Source organism: Oncorhynchus gorbuscha, linkage group LG15, assembly GCF_021184085.1.
Source record: "Oncorhynchus gorbuscha isolate QuinsamMale2020 ecotype Even-year linkage group LG15, OgorEven_v1.0, whole genome shotgun sequence".
Taxonomy (NCBI): domain Eukaryota; kingdom Metazoa; phylum Chordata; class Actinopteri; order Salmoniformes; family Salmonidae; genus Oncorhynchus; species Oncorhynchus gorbuscha.
The window spans coordinates 5,109,059-5,126,301 of record NC_060187.1 but is presented as its reverse complement, the minus strand read 5'-3'; the positions used below and the strand labels follow the sequence as shown (position 1 = coordinate 5,126,301).

The following is a 17,243-nucleotide window of genomic DNA, read 5'->3' as shown; positions in this document are numbered from 1 at the left end:
ATATTTACAAAAGATTCTAGCAACACTTGCTGTTCACTTTTGGAGGAAGATTTTTTATTGTTATAGAAGTAGATAGACTAGATTTATCGGGGCATCATTCTAGAGAAGATGTTGTTGAATGATAATTATCATGATAATGTATTAATACAATAGGCTTGATGATTATGTATTAATACAATAGGCTTGTGGAGTTTTGGACAACATAATATTGCAATATCTTGTTTGTTACAAGATATAAAACACATTCCTTTGTCTGCTACACCCCTACCCGACTTGCCTAGTTAAGTAAAGGTTAAATTAAAAAAATACCCATCAAAGACATTTCCTTAGAAATCTGCTACTATGGGATGGGCGGGGCATATGTAGATAAGGTATCCTTATCCCTGCCTTTATATCCAAACGGTCCTTAGAAGGAAACTTTGCTCGAGTGTGGGGGCGCGCTTCTCAGCTACCAACCCTGGCTGTGCCAAACGGTATAAATCAATGGTCAAGAAAGCGTTTGGAGTATCGGTAAGGAACTGACGCCATGAAGATTTCACAGCAGTTTTTTTTAAAGACAGAGAATGAACTGTTTTGATATATGCCTAATGACCAAGTGGTAGATGTGGATATCCTGTAGTTTATAATCCCGACGGCGCAGACCGTGCGCCTGTAGACTACAGGACTGGAATCGAAAGGTATTTGGACAGTAGCTTATCTGTGTACAGTCGCATATTCTATTTACGTTATATTTGAATGGATATTGTAACGAAAGACATTTTAATTGATAAGCTCCTGCAATAACCTGCTCACTACAATGGTAAACTATCACAATCAAATGCAGTTTTAAAAAATGTACAGCGTTTTCTGTGTAGTTACAATGGGTAGTTTAAATCAAATGTTATTGGTCACATACACATGGTTAGCAGATGTTATTGCGAGTGTAGAGAAATACTTGTAAATCTCGCCATTAACTCAAGGAAGCTGAGTTTTGTCAAACTGCGAAAGGATGGCATTGTGGGAGCCTATGGGCACCTATATTTTGTTGACGATGACCGAATAAACTAATTTAATTCTGCGCTACTGAAAATCAATTCAATTAATGCCCCTTTTTCCAAACAGGCAGATTCTCTTCGAAACGCCCTCAGTCCGAGGGAGGGGGGGTAGAGAAGTAGCATTCTGGCGACAAAGAGGACCATACACGGCGACAGAGGTTGAAGATTGAGGTGGATCAGAGCCAGCGCCGGGCGGGTTGTTTGTGATTAACTGCTGCTGGGGAACTGGGGTATGGAGATGTTGCGTCGCTCCTCAGTATTCGCGGCTGAAGTGATGGACGTTTTTGACCGCTCCCCCACAGACAAGGAGTTGGTGTCACAGGCGAAGGCTCTATGCAGGGACTACATCCATTCCAGGCTGAACCGAACCGGGATAGGGTGGTCCAAACCCGAGCATCAGCTGTCAGCATCTGGTGGGATGCTTGGAGAGGTATCCTCTGTCCTCATGTGGTTAGGTAAGAGGACATCAGTGCGCAGTTTGTGTACATTGGTGGGTTCGGGTTTGTGTGAATGACGGCCTGTGCACCTATTGGAGATATATTCAGCAGCATATCCTATAAAACCATTTTTAGAAAGCAAATGTTAATCGATTTTCTACAATGTCCAAATAGTATGTTATTTGTTTATAGATTCTGCTATTAGCCAAGTCTACTTGGTCACATTAGCTTAATGTTGGAATTTTGCTCTCTGTTGAGACTCCTCTCTAGACATTCAACTGGTGTCATGCGTTTGTTGAGGTTACCTAGGTTACTCAGTGTTGGATTGTACAAAAACCTTCCCTCTGTTTCCTATTACACACCCCCTCTGTATTATTTTGAGAAAGAGAAGCTTACTGTCTCCTGAAAAATTGACACTGATGAATCACTGTCTGAAGCCTGCACAGTGTGTGAACATCTCCGTTGCTAAGTAACAGGAATACCTCTAAATAAATACCTTCTAACCAAGGACAAGATATTAGCCATGTCTGTGTACCAAATGGCACACTATTCCCTGTTTTTAGTGCACTACTTTTGACCAGAGCCCTGGTCTGTTTAGTAGTGCACTGAATAAGGGTGCCTGAGAGTCAGAGGCTCCTGACATTCAGCTAATAGCAGAAATGATACCAGTGAATCGCAGAGAGTAAAGGGAGTTAACTTATTCAAAGATGTGATGCCTGAGATAGTACCTGCAGCACTAGAGAACAGGGAAGTCACTAGCCTGGTCCCAGATCTGTGCTGTTTTGTCCACTTTAACAAATAAAAAATAAATATTTTACCTTTGTTTAACCAGGTAGGCAACTAGAGAACAAGTTCTCATTTACAACTGTGACCTGGCCAAGATAAAGCAAAGCAGTTCGACACAAACAAGAACACAGAGTAAAGCAAACATACAGTACAAAAACAAGTCTATAATCAATGTGAGCAAATTAGGTGAGATGGGAGGTAAAGGCAATAAAAAGGCCACAGTGGTGAAGTAAATACAATATAGCAATTAAAAACACTGGAACGGTAGAGTTTGCAGTAGGTGAACAGGCTTTATCACCTCCGCTGTCTTCAACCAGGATCTCAGCGATCACTGCCTCATTGTCTGTATCCGCCACGGAGCCGCAGTCAAACGACCACCCCTCATCACTGTCAAACGCTCCCTAAAACACTTCTGTGAGCAGGCCTTTCTAATCGACCTGGCCCGGGTATCATGGAAGGACATTGACCTCATCCCGTCAGTTGAGGATGCCTGGTCATTCTTTAAAAGTAACTTCCTCACCATTTTAGATAAGCATGCTCCGTTCAAAAAATGCAGAACCAAGAACAGATACAGCCCTTGGTTCACTCCAGACCTGACTGCCCTCGACCAGCACAAAAACATCCTGTGGCGGACTGCAATAGCATCGAATAGCCCCACTGATATGCAACTGTTCAGGGATGTCAGGAAACAATACACGCAGTCAGTCAGGAAAGCTAAGGCCAGCTACTTCAGGCAGAAGTTTGCATCCTGTAGCTCCAACTCCAAAAAGTTCTGGGACACTGTGAAGTCCATGGAGAACAAGAGCACCTCCTCCCAGCTGTCCACTGCACTGAGGCTAGGTAACACGGTCACCACCGATAAATCCATGATTATCGAAAACTTCAACAAGCATTTCTCAACGGCTGGCCATGCCTTCCGCCTGGCTACTCCAGCCTCGGCCAACAGCTCCGCCCCCCCCCCGCAGCTCCTCGCCCAAGCCTCTCCAGGTCCTCCTTTACCCAAATCCAGATAGCAGATGTTCTGAAAGAGCTGCAAAACCTGGACCCGTACAAATCAGCTGGGCTTGACAATCTGGACCCTCTATTTCTGAAACTATCTGCCGCCATTGTCGCAACCCCTATTACCAGCCTGTTCAACCTCTCTTTCATATCGTCTGAGATCCCCAAGGATTGGAAAGCTGCCGCAGTCATCCCCCTCTTCAAAGGGGGAGACACCCTGGACCCAAACTGTTATAGACCTATATCCATCCTGCCCTGCCTATCTAAGGTCTTCGAAAGCCAAGTCAACAAACAGGTCACTGACCATCTCGAATCCCACCGTACCTTCTCCGCTGTGCAATCTGGTTTCCGAGCCGGTCACGGGTGCACCTCAGCTACACTCAAGGTACTAAACGATATCATAACCGCCATCGATAAAAGACAGTACTGTGCAGCCGTCTTCATCGACCTCGCCAAGGCTTTCGACTCTGTCAATCACCATATTCTTATCGGCAGACTCAATAGCCTCGGTTTTTCGGATGACTGCCTTGCCTGGTTCACCAATTACTTTGCAGACAGAGTTCAGTGTGTCAAATCGGAGGGCATGCTGTCCGGTCCTCTGGCAGTCTCTATGGGGGTGCCACAGGGTTCAATTCTCGGGACGACTCTTTTCTCTGTGTATATCAATGATGTTGCTCTTGCTGTGGGCGATTCCCTGATCCACCTCTACGCAGACGACACCATTCTATATACTTTCGGCCCGTCATTGGACACTGTGCTATCTAATCTCCAAACGAGCTTCAATGCCATACAACACTCCTTCCGTGGCCTCCAACTGCTCTGAAACGCTAGTAAAACAAAATGCATGCTTTTCAACCGATCGCTGCCTGCACCCGCATGCCCGACTAGCATCACCACCCTGGATGGTTCCGACCTTGAATATGTGGACACCTATAAGTACCTACGTGTCTGGCTCGACTCCAAACTCTCCTTCCAGACTCATATCAAACATCTCCAATTGAAAATCAAATCAAGAGTCTGCTTTCTATTCCGCAACAAAGCCTCCTTCACTCACGCCGCCAAGCTTACCCTAGTAAAACTGACTATCCTACCGATCCTCGACTTCGGCGATGTCATCTACAAAATGGCTTCCAACACTACTCAGCAAACTGGATGCAGTCTATCACAGTGCCATCCGTTTTGTCACTAAAGCACCTTATACTACCCACCACTGCGACTTGTATGCTCTAGTCGGCTGGCCCTCGCTACATATTCGCCGCCAGACCCACTGGCTCCAGGTTATCTACAAGTCCATGCTAGGTAAAGCTCCGCCTTATCTCAGTTCACTGGTCACGATGGCAACACCCATCCGTAGCACGCGCTCCAGCAGGTGTATCTCTCTGATCATCCCTAAAGCTAACACCTCATTTGGCCGCCTTTCGTTCCAGTACTCTGCTGCCTATGACTGGAACGAATTGCAAAAATCGCTGAAGTTGGAGACTTATCTCCCTCACCAACTTCAAACATCAGTTATCTGAGCAGCTAACCGATCGCTGCTGCTGTACATAGTCTATTGGTAAATAGCCCACCCATTTTCACCTACCTCATCCCCATACTGTTCTTATTTATTTACTTTTCTGCTCTTTTGCACACCAATATCTCTACCTGTACATGACCATCTGATCATTTATCACTCCAGTGCTAATCTGCAAAATTGTAATTATTCTCCTACCTCATCTCTTTTGCACACATTGTATATAGACTCCCCCTTTTTTTCTACTGTGTTATTGACTTGTTAATTGTTTACTCCATGTGTAACTCTGTGTTGTCTATTCACACTGCTATGCTTTATCTTGGCCAGGTCGCAGTTGCAAATGAGAACTTGTTCTCAACTCCACCTGGTTAAATAAAGGTGTTCTCAACTCAACCTGGTTAAATAAAGGTGAAATTAAAAATAAATAAAAAATAAAAAATCTAGGGTTAATCAAATGCTATATGCAATATTTAACTTTTTAGGCGACCTGACCTTTTTTGGGCAAGTATACATTTTAGTATATGATTTGTCATTCTCATTGAATGCAAGTCTAACATGCGGGAGATCTGTTCTTTGTTTCAAACACCTGTAAAATACTATTTTTTTTTTGGGGGGGGGGGGGGTTCTATGAAATATATTTCACAGCGGTTTTAGATTCTGCATTGATTAGCTTTTTTTTGTCACATAAACTGAAATTAGGGGAACTATTTAGAATTGTAGCAACCAGGAAATGGCGGCACAATATCTGCATAGTGCAGGTAGCTAGCTACCCACACACACACACACACACACTCGACCGGTGACCGCGTCTCTCAAACCATACATGTTTGGATACCGGGTGAGCGCAATCTCTGTACGGGGCAGATCAACAGGCGCAATCGGACACGCGCAATCTCTGTACAGGGCAGATCAACAGACGCAACCGGACACGCGCAATCTCTGTACAGGGCAGATCAACAGGCGCAACCAGCGGATGGGATGGGGGTACGAACTCGATAACGACTTGCGGGCAGTGGGTTCTGAACAAAGATGACAAAAATATGAATACATTTTTGGGGGAGGGGGGGGGGTTATACCACCACCCAAAACGGCACTTTGGAGACTGGAAGGGCAAAGGGGCATGTGCTCTGCACACGTTGAACCTTCCCTGTATACAGGCACAAATATCTCTGACCCAGCTGGGAAACCAAACCCCCTCACTGGCTCACTACCTGTCCTGTTGTTCACTAGAGGATGAGTTGGACTTCCTGATTGGCTCACGTTCTGTTCTGTTTCCTAGGTGATGAGTTGGAGTTCCTGATTGGCTCACGACCTGTTCTGTTCCCTAGGTGATGAGTTGGAGTTCCTGATTGGCTCACGACCTGTTCTGTTCCCTAGGTGATGAGTTGGAGTTCCTGATTGGCTCACGACCTGTTCTGTTCCCTAGGTGATGAGTTGGAGTACCTGCGGCCCAACATCTACCGTAACGTAGCTCGTCAGCTGAACATCACAGTTGCGTCTGAGAGCGTGGTGTCTGATGCCTTCCTGGCTGTGGCTGCAGAGATCTTCTCCACCGGTAGGTCAATGCCTATTCACTACTACACCAGTGGGACAAGATCTCTCTGATAACCAGCCTGGGGTAAAACAAACCTTATACATGATCTCGCCGACCCGAACCAAACTGTACTGACGCAGATATATTTTCAGCAGCATGGTTCCGGATACTATCTATGGTGGATTCAGAACCAGGCCAGCTTGGCTCGGTTGTAGTCTTTGGTAGTATGAAAAGCCCTTAAATGTATGGACAACTGGTTATAATGTGTCTGGGTTGTAACATGATGGCAATGTTGGTACCGATTTCTTTCTAGTATTGTGGCAAATATTAGCGAGAATATTAATGGGGGGGAGGGGGAGTAACCAATCAGAGGTTGCTGGGGGAACTATTAGCAGTGTGTTGTATAGAAAAAGAGGAACTAGTGGACTCATTATCAATGAAACACAATGAAGATGTGGGAGAACAAGTTGACTTTGAAGAAGGATGTCGGAGGTAACTGAGACCAGGGATGCATCCAGAATAGCACCCTATTCCATTTATAGTGCACTAGAAAATAGTGGACTATATAGGGACAAGGGTGCATTTTTGGGACGCAGACCAGCTCTCAGTATGGTGTTACATCGCTCTTTACGGGACTCTTTAAAAAAAAAAAAGTGATTTACTGGCAGGGGCCAGGCGTAGTTCTGTGAGAAAGGTAAAAATAGACATTTTCTGACATTTTTGTACACATTCAGTCTTGGCTGTCTCTTAGCGCTTCAGGGGACTGTACAGCATAGCACTCTGGGCACCGTGCGCCTGTAGAGTAGAGACTGTAACTCTGGGTTTGGCAGATGCCTGGAAAACACTACCATAGTGCGAACTGTAAAGTTTGGTGGAAGAGGAATAATGGTCTGGGGCAGTTTTTCATGGTTTGGGCTCCTTAGTTCCAGTGAAGGGAAATCTTAATGCTACAGCATACAATGACATTCTAGAAGATTCTGTGCTTCCAACTTTCACAAAGCAAGGTCCATACAGACATGGTTTGTCAAGATTGGTGTGGAAGAACTTGACTGGCCTACACAGAGCCCTTACCTCAACCCCACCGAACACCTTTGGGATGAATTGGAACGCCGACTGCGTGCCAGGCCTAATTTCCCAACATCAGTGCCCAACCTCACTAATGCGCTTCTGGCTGAATGTAAGCAAGTCCCTGCAGCAATGTTCCTACATCTAGTGGAAAGCCTTCCCAGAACAGTGGAGGCTGTTATAGCAGCAATGTTCCAACATCTAGTGGAAAGCCTTCCCAGAACAGTGGAGGCTGTTATAGCAGCAATGTTCCAACATCTAGTGGAAAGCCTTCCCAGAACAGTGGAGGCTGTTATAGCAGCAATGTTCCAACATCTAGTGGAAAGCCTTCCCAGAACAGTGGAGGCTGTTATAGCAGCAATGTTCCAACATCTAGTGGAAAGCCTTCCCAGAACAGTGGAGGCTGTTATAGCAGCAATGTTCCAACATCTAGTGGAAAGCCTTCCCAGAAGAGTGGAGGCTGTTATAGCAGCAATGTTCCAGCATCTAGTGGAAAGCCTTCCCAGAACAGTGGAGGCTGTCATAGCAGCAAAGGGGGGACCAACTCCATATTAATGCTCATTATTTGGAATGAGATGTTCAACGAGCAGATATCTACATACTTTTGGCCGTGTAGTAGTGTATCTTAGATTAAATCTGACTTTTGAGGAAGTGTACACTGGCTACAGTGTCTCAATGGACAAACTGTACTACTCTTCTCATTTTTCAAATTAAGGTATTTTTATTAAGGTAGTATGCGAGCGCACATTTGTTTTGAACTCTGCTAGGCTTCAGCTGAACTGAAGCGTGCTGATGCCTTAAGTCGCATTGAATAAAAGCATCTGTTAAAAGGCTTTAAAAAAAAAAAAATTTTGGTGGGGGTGGTCCATAGTTAGTCTTTCTCAAGAGACTAACCAAAGTCTAGTTGTGTTAATTAACATGATCCCATTCTGTCAGGGAATGACTGTTGAATCCTTGGACTTAAAACATTACATTACACACACACAGTCCATTACGTTGTCAGTTGATTCTTTTACATTTTCAATCCCTAGAAATATCTGGATTCCAAAGCAGTGGTAAATCCCTCCTATGATCCTTAGAAGTGAAAGGAGCTGATTTCTACAAAGGAATGAGTCTGTGCATCAATGTCAATGTAGGGCTATTCACTGTCCTCCATAGTCTGAACACATTACCATAAATGGTAGCGTACTAGTTCAAATCCGGACTGAAAAAACAAGTGCTTCAAGTTTGCTAAACGTCTGCTGTCTGAGCTAATAAAGAAGAATATACCAGTTTTAGACTGCCTTTTATGATGTATTGTTTGGCGGATGGGCATGTCTGCTGAATGCCTGGAGGCTACATCTAGTTATGTCTTTCTCTCTCGGTCTCCCTTCACTAAAGGAGTTCCTGGCAGAGATGCAGTCAGCTCCTCAAACCCACTCTGCTCACTCAGTCACCCTCCCTCCCTCCAGGCAGCAGGATCATGTAAAACCCAAACAATGATCTCATGTAATTGCTATCCAGTCAGAAGTAAAATCGTTACATCTTTTTCTTGGCAATAAGCTGAAATGAAATGGCTAAGAAAATAAATGTACATTGGACACTAAGATTATTTTGAATGTGTGTGAAAGGGGTATCCCGGGTGTTTTGATTCTGGAGGTTTTAGTGTCTGAGTCTCTTGTCTGCATCTCTCCTCAGGTATAACGTGGGGGAAGGTGGTGTCCCTGTATGCGGTGGCTGGTGCCCTGGCGGTGGACTGCGTGAGGCATGGTCACCCAGCAATGGTCCACACCATCGTAGACTGCATGGGGGAGTTTGTCCGCAAGAGCCTGGTCTCCTGGTTGAAGAGGAGAGGAGGCTGGGTAATAAACAGCAATACATTAGAATCTATAGAACGTTCGAGGTTCCATTTTTATTGACTATTTCTATGCTCACCACACCATAGTTTTACCGATAGACATACATTTTACATTTACATTTACATTTAAGTCATTTAGCAGAAGCTCTTATCCAGAGCGACTTACAAATTGGTGCATTCACCTTATGACATCCAGTGGAACAGTCACTTTACAATAGTGCATCTAAATCTTAAAGGGGGGGGGTGAGAAGGATTACTTATCCTATCCTAGGTATTCCTTAAAGAGGTGGGGTTTCAGGTGTCTCCGGAAGGTGGTGATTGACTCCGCTGTCCTGGCGTCGTGAGGGAGTTTGTTCCACCATTGGGGGGCCAGAGCAGCGATACAATTACTAGAATGGGAGAAAACACTTCAGACAACTGCAATTTGACAGTACGTATATGGGTAGACTCCGCAGTCTTATGACTTCGGGGTCTAAGGTATTCAGGCCTTTTGTTCTCCGACTTGGAGCTCTGGTACCACTTGCCATGCGGTAGCAGGAGAGAACACTCTATGACTTGGGTGGCTGGAGTCTTTGTGACAATGTTTAGGGCCTTCCTCTGACACCGCTTGGTCTAAAGGCCCTGGATGGCAGGGAGTTTGGCCCCAGTGATGTACTGAGCCGTACGCACTACCCTCTGTAGCGTCTTCTGGTCCGATGCCGAGCAGTTGCCATACCAAGCGTTGATGCAGCCAGTCAAGATGCTCTCAATGGTGCAGCTGTAGAACTTTTTGAGGATCTGAGGACCCATGCCAAATCTTTTCAGTCTCCTGAGGGGGAAGAGGCGTCAAGTGAAGACACTTGCCAGAATGGTCAGCACGTGCTCTGAGTACGTTTCACATCGACTATGGAGACCGTGATCACACAGTGCTCCGGAACAGCTGTTGCTCTCACACATGGTTCAGTGTTGCTTGCCTTGAAATGAGCATAGAAGGCATTTAGCTCGTCTGATAGACTTGCGTCATTGGACAGCTCACGGCTGGGTTTTCATTTGTAATCCCTGATAGTTTGCAAGCCCTTCCCCATCCTACTAGTGTCAGAGCTGGTGTAGTAGAGTCTATCTTAGTCCAGTATTTGACCCCTCGTCTGTTTCCCAGTGGACCCTAATAGCGTTTGAATTGATGCATAGATGTTACATTTAGAAACATATTTTAGGCTGTCTGATTGAGAACATGCGTTGCACAAACAATTAGCTGATTATATACCACCACTGGTAGCAACGTGTATTAGAGCTAACATTTGCTTTGTCCTAGCTAGTGCATTTTATCTTAAGGGCATTTAGCTAGCAATTAGCATTAGTGATTAGGCACATGCCAACTTCCTTAGATTAACTAACTCTCATTTAGCATAAAGCAAGATATACAAACGAATATTATAAAAGAGAACATGTGGATTCATACTTAGAAGCAACTTGGAAAGCAGCATTGTTTAGAAGTATCTGAGAAGAACAGGAACTGTGTGCTGCCAGCCTGTTGAGTGATTTGAGCAGTGTAGAAAAGTGTTCGGACGAAATATTGTTATGCATTTCATTTTTGATTTGATTTTTTTTTTTCGTCTTGCCAAAATAATTGGTCGTACTTTAGAGCCCTGCCTGTGGTTCAAGTGATTGACTGAGTCTGTGCACCTCAAAGGTTTATTTAGGAAAGGCTGTGTGTTGACATGGGCTATTTAATCACATAAGTGTGCATACAGTAAGCCCATGTCTGTGCAGACATCATCTCAGATAACCCAGCACTGACATCTTGTGTAATTTAGTCAGATGATCGATTGATCATCTTTGGTACCATTTCTGTTGACGTCGTCTGTCCACGTGAGGTTAGTGCAGACTCCGTGTCACACGACTGTGATGACTGTATGCGTTTCCCTATGTTGTACATATTTGAATTCAGACTGCCTGCAGGTCATAGGTCATGGTCTTCCATACCCACCTAATCAGGTGTGTCCTGAACATGTCACTCAAGGTGTCTACTGAGAGACTAGCTCAATAGAACTGAGAGAAACAAGAGCCTGAACACAATACAATCATGACTGCAAAACACAACTCCCTGTCCTGTACATGGTAGAAGGGCAGGGTGTTTTGCACATTGACTTTGACTAACTCAAGGCTTTTGTCTTCAAAGCATAACAGCTATTTCTAAAAGCCAATTGTCTCAATGTTGAGTTTAATTCAGCTACTACTTTAAGAAACTCCCAAAAATGTCTCATATAGATTTAGATATTCTTGCTCTAGAGATCATCTGATGAAAAGCCTTCGAGAGCAAAGCGTGGTGCTCAACTGGTATTCAAAGCTGAGAGGAGGCCTGGCAAAAGCCTCTGACTAAATCTGTGAACTCTGCTCTGTTTGCAAAGTCAACCAAGAATCCCTCTAAAGCAGGCCTGTGTTCCCAAATCCACCCAGATTTCCCCCATATAGTGCACTACTTTCGACCAGGACCCATAGGGTGCTGTTTGGACTCAACCTTTGGAATGGCCCGTTTGGAAGTTGACCACGCCAGATAATTGAAGATCATAAAATGTTGCCTTGGATGCTGATATAAACCAACACATTGAAGGAAATGGCTGTACTATTAGCTAGTAGAACTGTGTGGGATGTAGCCTCCCAGTGGCCACCGACATCCTTTTAACATAGTAGAACTGTGTGGATGTAGCCTCCCAGTGGCCACCGACATCCTTTTAACATAGTAGAACTGTGTGGATGTAGCCTCCCAGTGGCCACCGACATCCTTTTAACATAGTAGAAATGTGTGGGATGTAGCCTCCCAGTGGCCACCGACATCCTTTTAACATAGTAGAACTGTGTGGATGTAGCCTCCCAGTGGCCACCGACATCCTTTTAACATAGTAGAACTGTGTGGATGTAGCCTCCCAGTGGCCACCGACATCCTTTTAACATAGTAGAAATGTGTGGGATGTAGCCTCCCAGTGGCCACCCTTTTAACATAGTAGAACTGTGTGGGATGTAGCCTCCCAGTGGCCACCGACATCCTTTTAACATAGTAGAACTGTGTGGGATGTAGCCTCCCAGTGGCCACCGACATCCTTTTAACATAGTAGAACTGTGTGGGATGTAGCCTCCCAGTGGCCACCGACATCCTTTTAACATAGTAGAACTGTGAACTGGGATGTAGCCTCCCAGTGGCCACCGACATCCTTTTAACATAGTAGAACTGTCCTTTTAACATAGTGGGATGTAGCCTCCCAGTGGCCACCGACATCCTTTTAACATAGTAGAACTGTGTGGGATGTAGCCTCCCAGTGGCCACCGACATCCTTTTAACATAGTAGAACTGTGTGGATGTAGCCTCCCAGTGGCCACCGACATCCTTTTAACATAGTAGAACTGTGTGGGATGTAGCCTCCCAGTGGCCACCGACATCCTTTTAACATAGTAGAACTGTGTGGGATGTAGCCTCCCAGTGGCCACCGACATCCTTTTAACATAGTAGAACTGTGTGGGATGTAGCCTCCCAGTGGCCACCGACATCCTTTTAACATAGTAGAACTGTGTGGGATGTAGCCTCCCAGTGGCCACCGACATCCTTTTAACATAGTAGAACTGTGTGGGATGTAGCCTCCCAGTGGCCACCGACATCCTTTTAACATAGTAGAACTGTGTGGATGTAGCCTCCCAGTGGCCACCGACATCCTTTTAACATAGTAGAACTGTGTGGGATGTAGCCTCCCAGTGGCCACCGACATCCTTTTAACATCTAGTTTTGATTTGGTTGAGATTTCATCTAACGTGAAATCAACAAAACATTTCACTGTTGGATTTAGGTAAAACGTTCGGTGAAAAACTAAATATGAAATGACCTTATGTCAATGACTTGTTTGCAAATCCAATCAGTTGTCTGCATGGATTCAACGTCCATTTGTTGTTGAAATGACTTGGAAACAACGTGGATGCAACTTGTCTTGATGACTCATATTCTTCCCCCTTATTGAGCTGTTTTTACTGCTGTTCTAAAACCTTTGACCAATTTTGTTTTCAAGTGGTATGTTGAAATTATGTGTCGCTAAGATTACAGTTTTGAGTTTAGCTGAGACGTTGTTAACTCGCTGCATTTCATCTCATTAAAAAAAAATTTTATGTGATCGTGTTTACGTTTTCTTAATTTTCGTTTTTATTAACGTTTTTAACCTGACCTTTTTTTTTAGATGAGACCAACATCTCTCAAACACGTTTTTTAATGTAATCTAGTCCTGTTAACACATGTTATTTATCAGACCTTCATTGGTTACTGACTAACTTATTAAGGGTCCCACCCTGTTTAAAGGAAATCGATGTGTGTGTGTGTGTGTAGGGAATCCCTCACTGCCTTTTGAAACTTTGCCTTGTGACATCAGTGCCCAGCCTCTGCTCAAAGGTCTGTGTCCTAATTGTCCACCCTTCTCTCACACTAGTCCCCTTCGTGGATTTAACAGTATTTATTACTGTTGGAGATAAATCCACGATGGGACAGGTGGAGAACGGATGCAAGAATTGAGACTGTAGCCCTTGTACACTATATAGGGTGGCCTCGTGGTTAGAGCGTTGGACTAGTAACCGGAAGGTTGCAAGTTCAAACCCCCGAGCTGACAAGGTACAAATCTGTCGTTCTGCCCCTGAACAGGCAGTTAACCCACTGTTCCTAGGCTGTCGTTGAAAATGAGAATTTGTTCTTAACTGACTTGCCTAGTTAAATAAAGGTAAAATAAAAATGTGGACACCCCTTCAAATGAGTGGTGATGGGTGTATAAAATCGAGCACACAGACATGCTGTCTCCATATCATTGGCAGTAGAATGGCCTTACTGAAGAACTCAGTGACTTTCAATGTGGCACTGTCAAAGGATGACACCTTTCCAACAAGCCAATCTGTCAAATTTCTGCCCTGCTAGAGCTGCACCCCATCAACTGTAAGTAATGCTTACAGTCTAGGAGTCTCGCTTTAAGCAGCTCACAGATCACTGCACCTGTACATAGCTCATCTGCAAATAACTCATCCAATCTACCCCGGACAACATTGGGCCAATTGTACGCCGCCCTACAGGACTTCCAATCACGGCCGGTTGTGATACAGCCTGGATTCGAACCAGGGGTGTCTGTAGTGACACCTCTTGCACTGAGAGCTTTATGCTTGCATTACTCAATGGCAAATATTCTATTCAAAGCATTGGAAGATTCCATTGAGTTTCTGTTCTACAGCTGTTCGAGCAAAGGGGATATGGGCCCAGACAGTGTGCCTGTAAATAAACCAGTATTTTCATCCAGGGGTTGTCCCCATACTGTATTCATTTATCTTGCTCCTTTGCACCCCAGTATCTCTTCTTGCACATTCATCTTCTGCACATCTACCATTCCAGTGTTTTAATTGCTATATTGTAATTACTTCACCACCATGGCCTATTTTATTGCCTTCTTATCCTCTTATCCTCATCATTTGCACATGCTGTATATATATTTTACAGTTTCATCATGACAAATTCCCCGTGCACAAAGCAAAGTCCATACAGAAATGGTTTGTCGCGATCGGTGTGGATGAACTTGGCTGGCCTGCACAGAGCCCTGACCTCAACCCCCATCGAACACCTTTGGGATGAATTGGCACGCCGACTGTGAGCCATGCCTAATCACCCAACATCAGTGCCCGACCTCACTAATGCTCTTGTGACTGAATGGAAGCAAGTCCCTGCAGCAATGTTCCTACATCTAGTGGAAAGCCTTCCCAGAAGAGTGGAGGCTGTTAATAGCAGCAATGTTCCATTTACATTTAAGTCATTTAGCAGAAGCTCTTATCCAGAGCGACTTACAAACTGGTGCATTCACCTTATGACATTCAGTGGAACAGTCACTTTACAATAGTGCATCTAAATCTTAAAGGGGGGGTGAGAAGGATTACTTATCCTATCCTAGGTATTCCTTAAAGAGGTGGGGTTTCAGGTGTCTCCGGAAGGTGGTGATTGACTCCGCTGTCCTGGCGTCGTGAGGGAGTTTGTTCCACCATTGGGGGGCCAGAGCAGCGAACAGTTTTGACTGGGCTGAGCGGGAACTGTACTTCTTCAGTGGGTAGGGAGGCGAGCAGGCCAGAGGTGGATGAACGCAGTGCCCTTGTTTGGGTGTAGGGCCTGATCAGAGCCTGGAGGTACTGAGGTTCCAACATCTAGTGGAAAGCCTTCCCAGAAGAGTGGAGGCTATTATAGCAGCAATGTTCCAACATTTAGTGGAAAGCCTTCCCAGAAGAGTGGAGGCTGTTATGGCAGCAATGTTCCAACATCTAGTGGAAAGCCTTCCCAGAAGAGTGGAGGCTGTTATAGCAGCAATGCGGGGACCAACTCCATATTAATGCCCCTAATTTTGGAATGAGATGTTCGATGAGCAGGTGTCCACACAATTTTGGTAATGTAGTGTATATTTCAATAATGCTGGCTAGTATCTGAGTTACTTTATTCTCTTCTCTCTCTCTCTCTGAGTTGCTGTCATCTCTCTCTTCCCTCACAGGCTGATATCACAAAGTGTGTGGTGAACACAGACCCCAGCTTCCGCTCCCATTGGTTGATGTCTGCTGCCTGCGCCTGTGGACATTACCTGAAGGCCATGGTGTTTTACCTGCTCCGGGACAAGTGACAACGGAGGAGGAGGTCACAGACCCACGACGAGCAGTCTGCCCTATACTAACACAGCCACCCCTATCCATCAGTGGAGTACAGGACAAGCAAGCCCAGTCCCAGATCATTTTGTGCTCTTGACAGCTCCAGTGATGTCATTGTCAAGCCAAACCATGTTTGTCATGACAATGAGTGACACAAGGAGTAGCACAAACAGACTGGTACTCGGAGGGGGCCAGCCAGCCTCCCTCCCCTTCCCCTCTCCCTCTGTCCCTCTGTCTGCGCTGCAGCCATCACTGCTCTAGCGTCTAGATGTGTTGTTGTTTACACCTGCAGAAGTTTGCTCCAACACTGCCACTGGCGAGCACCTTGGGACTTCACAAACGCACTGGCCTGGAGCATCAATGTGAATTAGCCTTGTCTGCTTCGAACACACTTTAGGGTATTTATTATTTAGCTTGACGGCAATATTTTGTGACGTGCTGTACAGATCCTCCAGCTGGATTGTGAGGTCGTAGTCTAGTCATATAGATCTATAGAATAGAATGCCACCCATCACCATCAACCATTGACTTGAATGCGAATGTCCTTTCTACTCATTCTAGTTCTGTATTTGTTTTTCTTCAGTTGCATCCGAGAGTCACATTCCTTGCTTTAAATGTTTTTTTTTTTTAAATAAAATGTATTTAACTAGGCAAGTCAGTTTAAGGACATTTTCTTATTTACAATGACGGCCTCCCCCAGACAACACTGGGCCAATTGTGCGCCGACCCTACAGGATTTCCAATCACGGCCGGTTGTGATACAGCCTGGATTGGAACCAGGGGTGTCTGTAGTGACGCCTCTTGCACTGAGATGCTGTGCCACCCAGGAGCTTTATGCTTGCATTACTCAATGGCAAATATTCTATTCAAAGCAATGGAAGATTCCAACCAATTTAGAGTTTCTGTTCTACACCTGTTTGAGCAAAGGGGATATGAGCCCAGACAGTGTGCCTGTAAATAAACCAGTATTTATATCAAAGGGTCATACTCTCCCTGGTGGCTGAAAAATAAGAATGACCAGAACCCCTTTTTTCATGACGATTTGAAAAGGAACATTTGTGAAATTATTTGGCATTCCTCAGTTTGGATGGAAATATCGTTTAGATTATAAGGTTTATCTGCATGATCCACGTAGTTGATGAGTGTGTGAATTTACATAATCTGGGTGAATAAGTGTGTGTGTGTGTGACTTTTTGTAAAATATTGTCTAATTATGGATCACTCTTATCACCTGAAACTTGAATCCCATTCAGACATTTTGTCTGTTTTCTACAAATGTATTCTGTGAATAACTACACAGTAGCTTACACACACTGTATTTGGCATGCAGCACTGAGTGTCTTCCGAAATAAAATGTTTTACATTTCAA

General features: G+C 44.8%; 1 protein-coding gene across 2 annotated transcripts; it reads left to right on the top strand.

Moving 5' to 3' along the window:
* The first annotated feature begins 380 nt into the window (after positions 1 to 380).
* boka (BCL2 family apoptosis regulator BOK a) lies at positions 381 to 17,243 on the top strand. Of its 2 annotated transcripts, none has more exons than XM_046301238.1 (5): positions 381 to 510; positions 1,102 to 1,489; positions 6,196 to 6,324; positions 9,046 to 9,209; positions 15,724 to 17,243. In XM_046301238.1, exons 2-5 carry the CDS (start codon positions 1,267 to 1,269, stop codon positions 15,847 to 15,849), a joined length of 642 nt encoding a protein of 213 aa, XP_046157194.1. In that variant the 5' UTR covers positions 381 to 510; positions 1,102 to 1,266; the 3' UTR covers positions 15,850 to 17,243. The 2 variants fall into 2 exon arrangements, with proteins under 2 accessions (XP_046157194.1, XP_046157193.1); XM_046301237.1 differs by having other exon boundaries at positions 404 to 677.

Bases quoted from the DNA above. Each gene is read 5' to 3' on its own strand.
- boka (XM_046301238.1), top strand. From the start codon at position 1,267: ATGGAGATGTTGCGTCGCTCCTCAGTATTCGCGGCTGAAGTGATGGAC. The intron at 1,490-6,195 runs GTAAGAGGACAT...TCTGTTCCCTAG, and splicing joins CTCTGTCCTCATGTGGTTAG to GTGATGAGTTGGAGTACCTG. The intron at 9,210-15,723 runs GTAATAAACAGC...CTTCCCTCACAG, and splicing joins TGAAGAGGAGAGGAGGCTGG to GCTGATATCACAAAGTGTGT.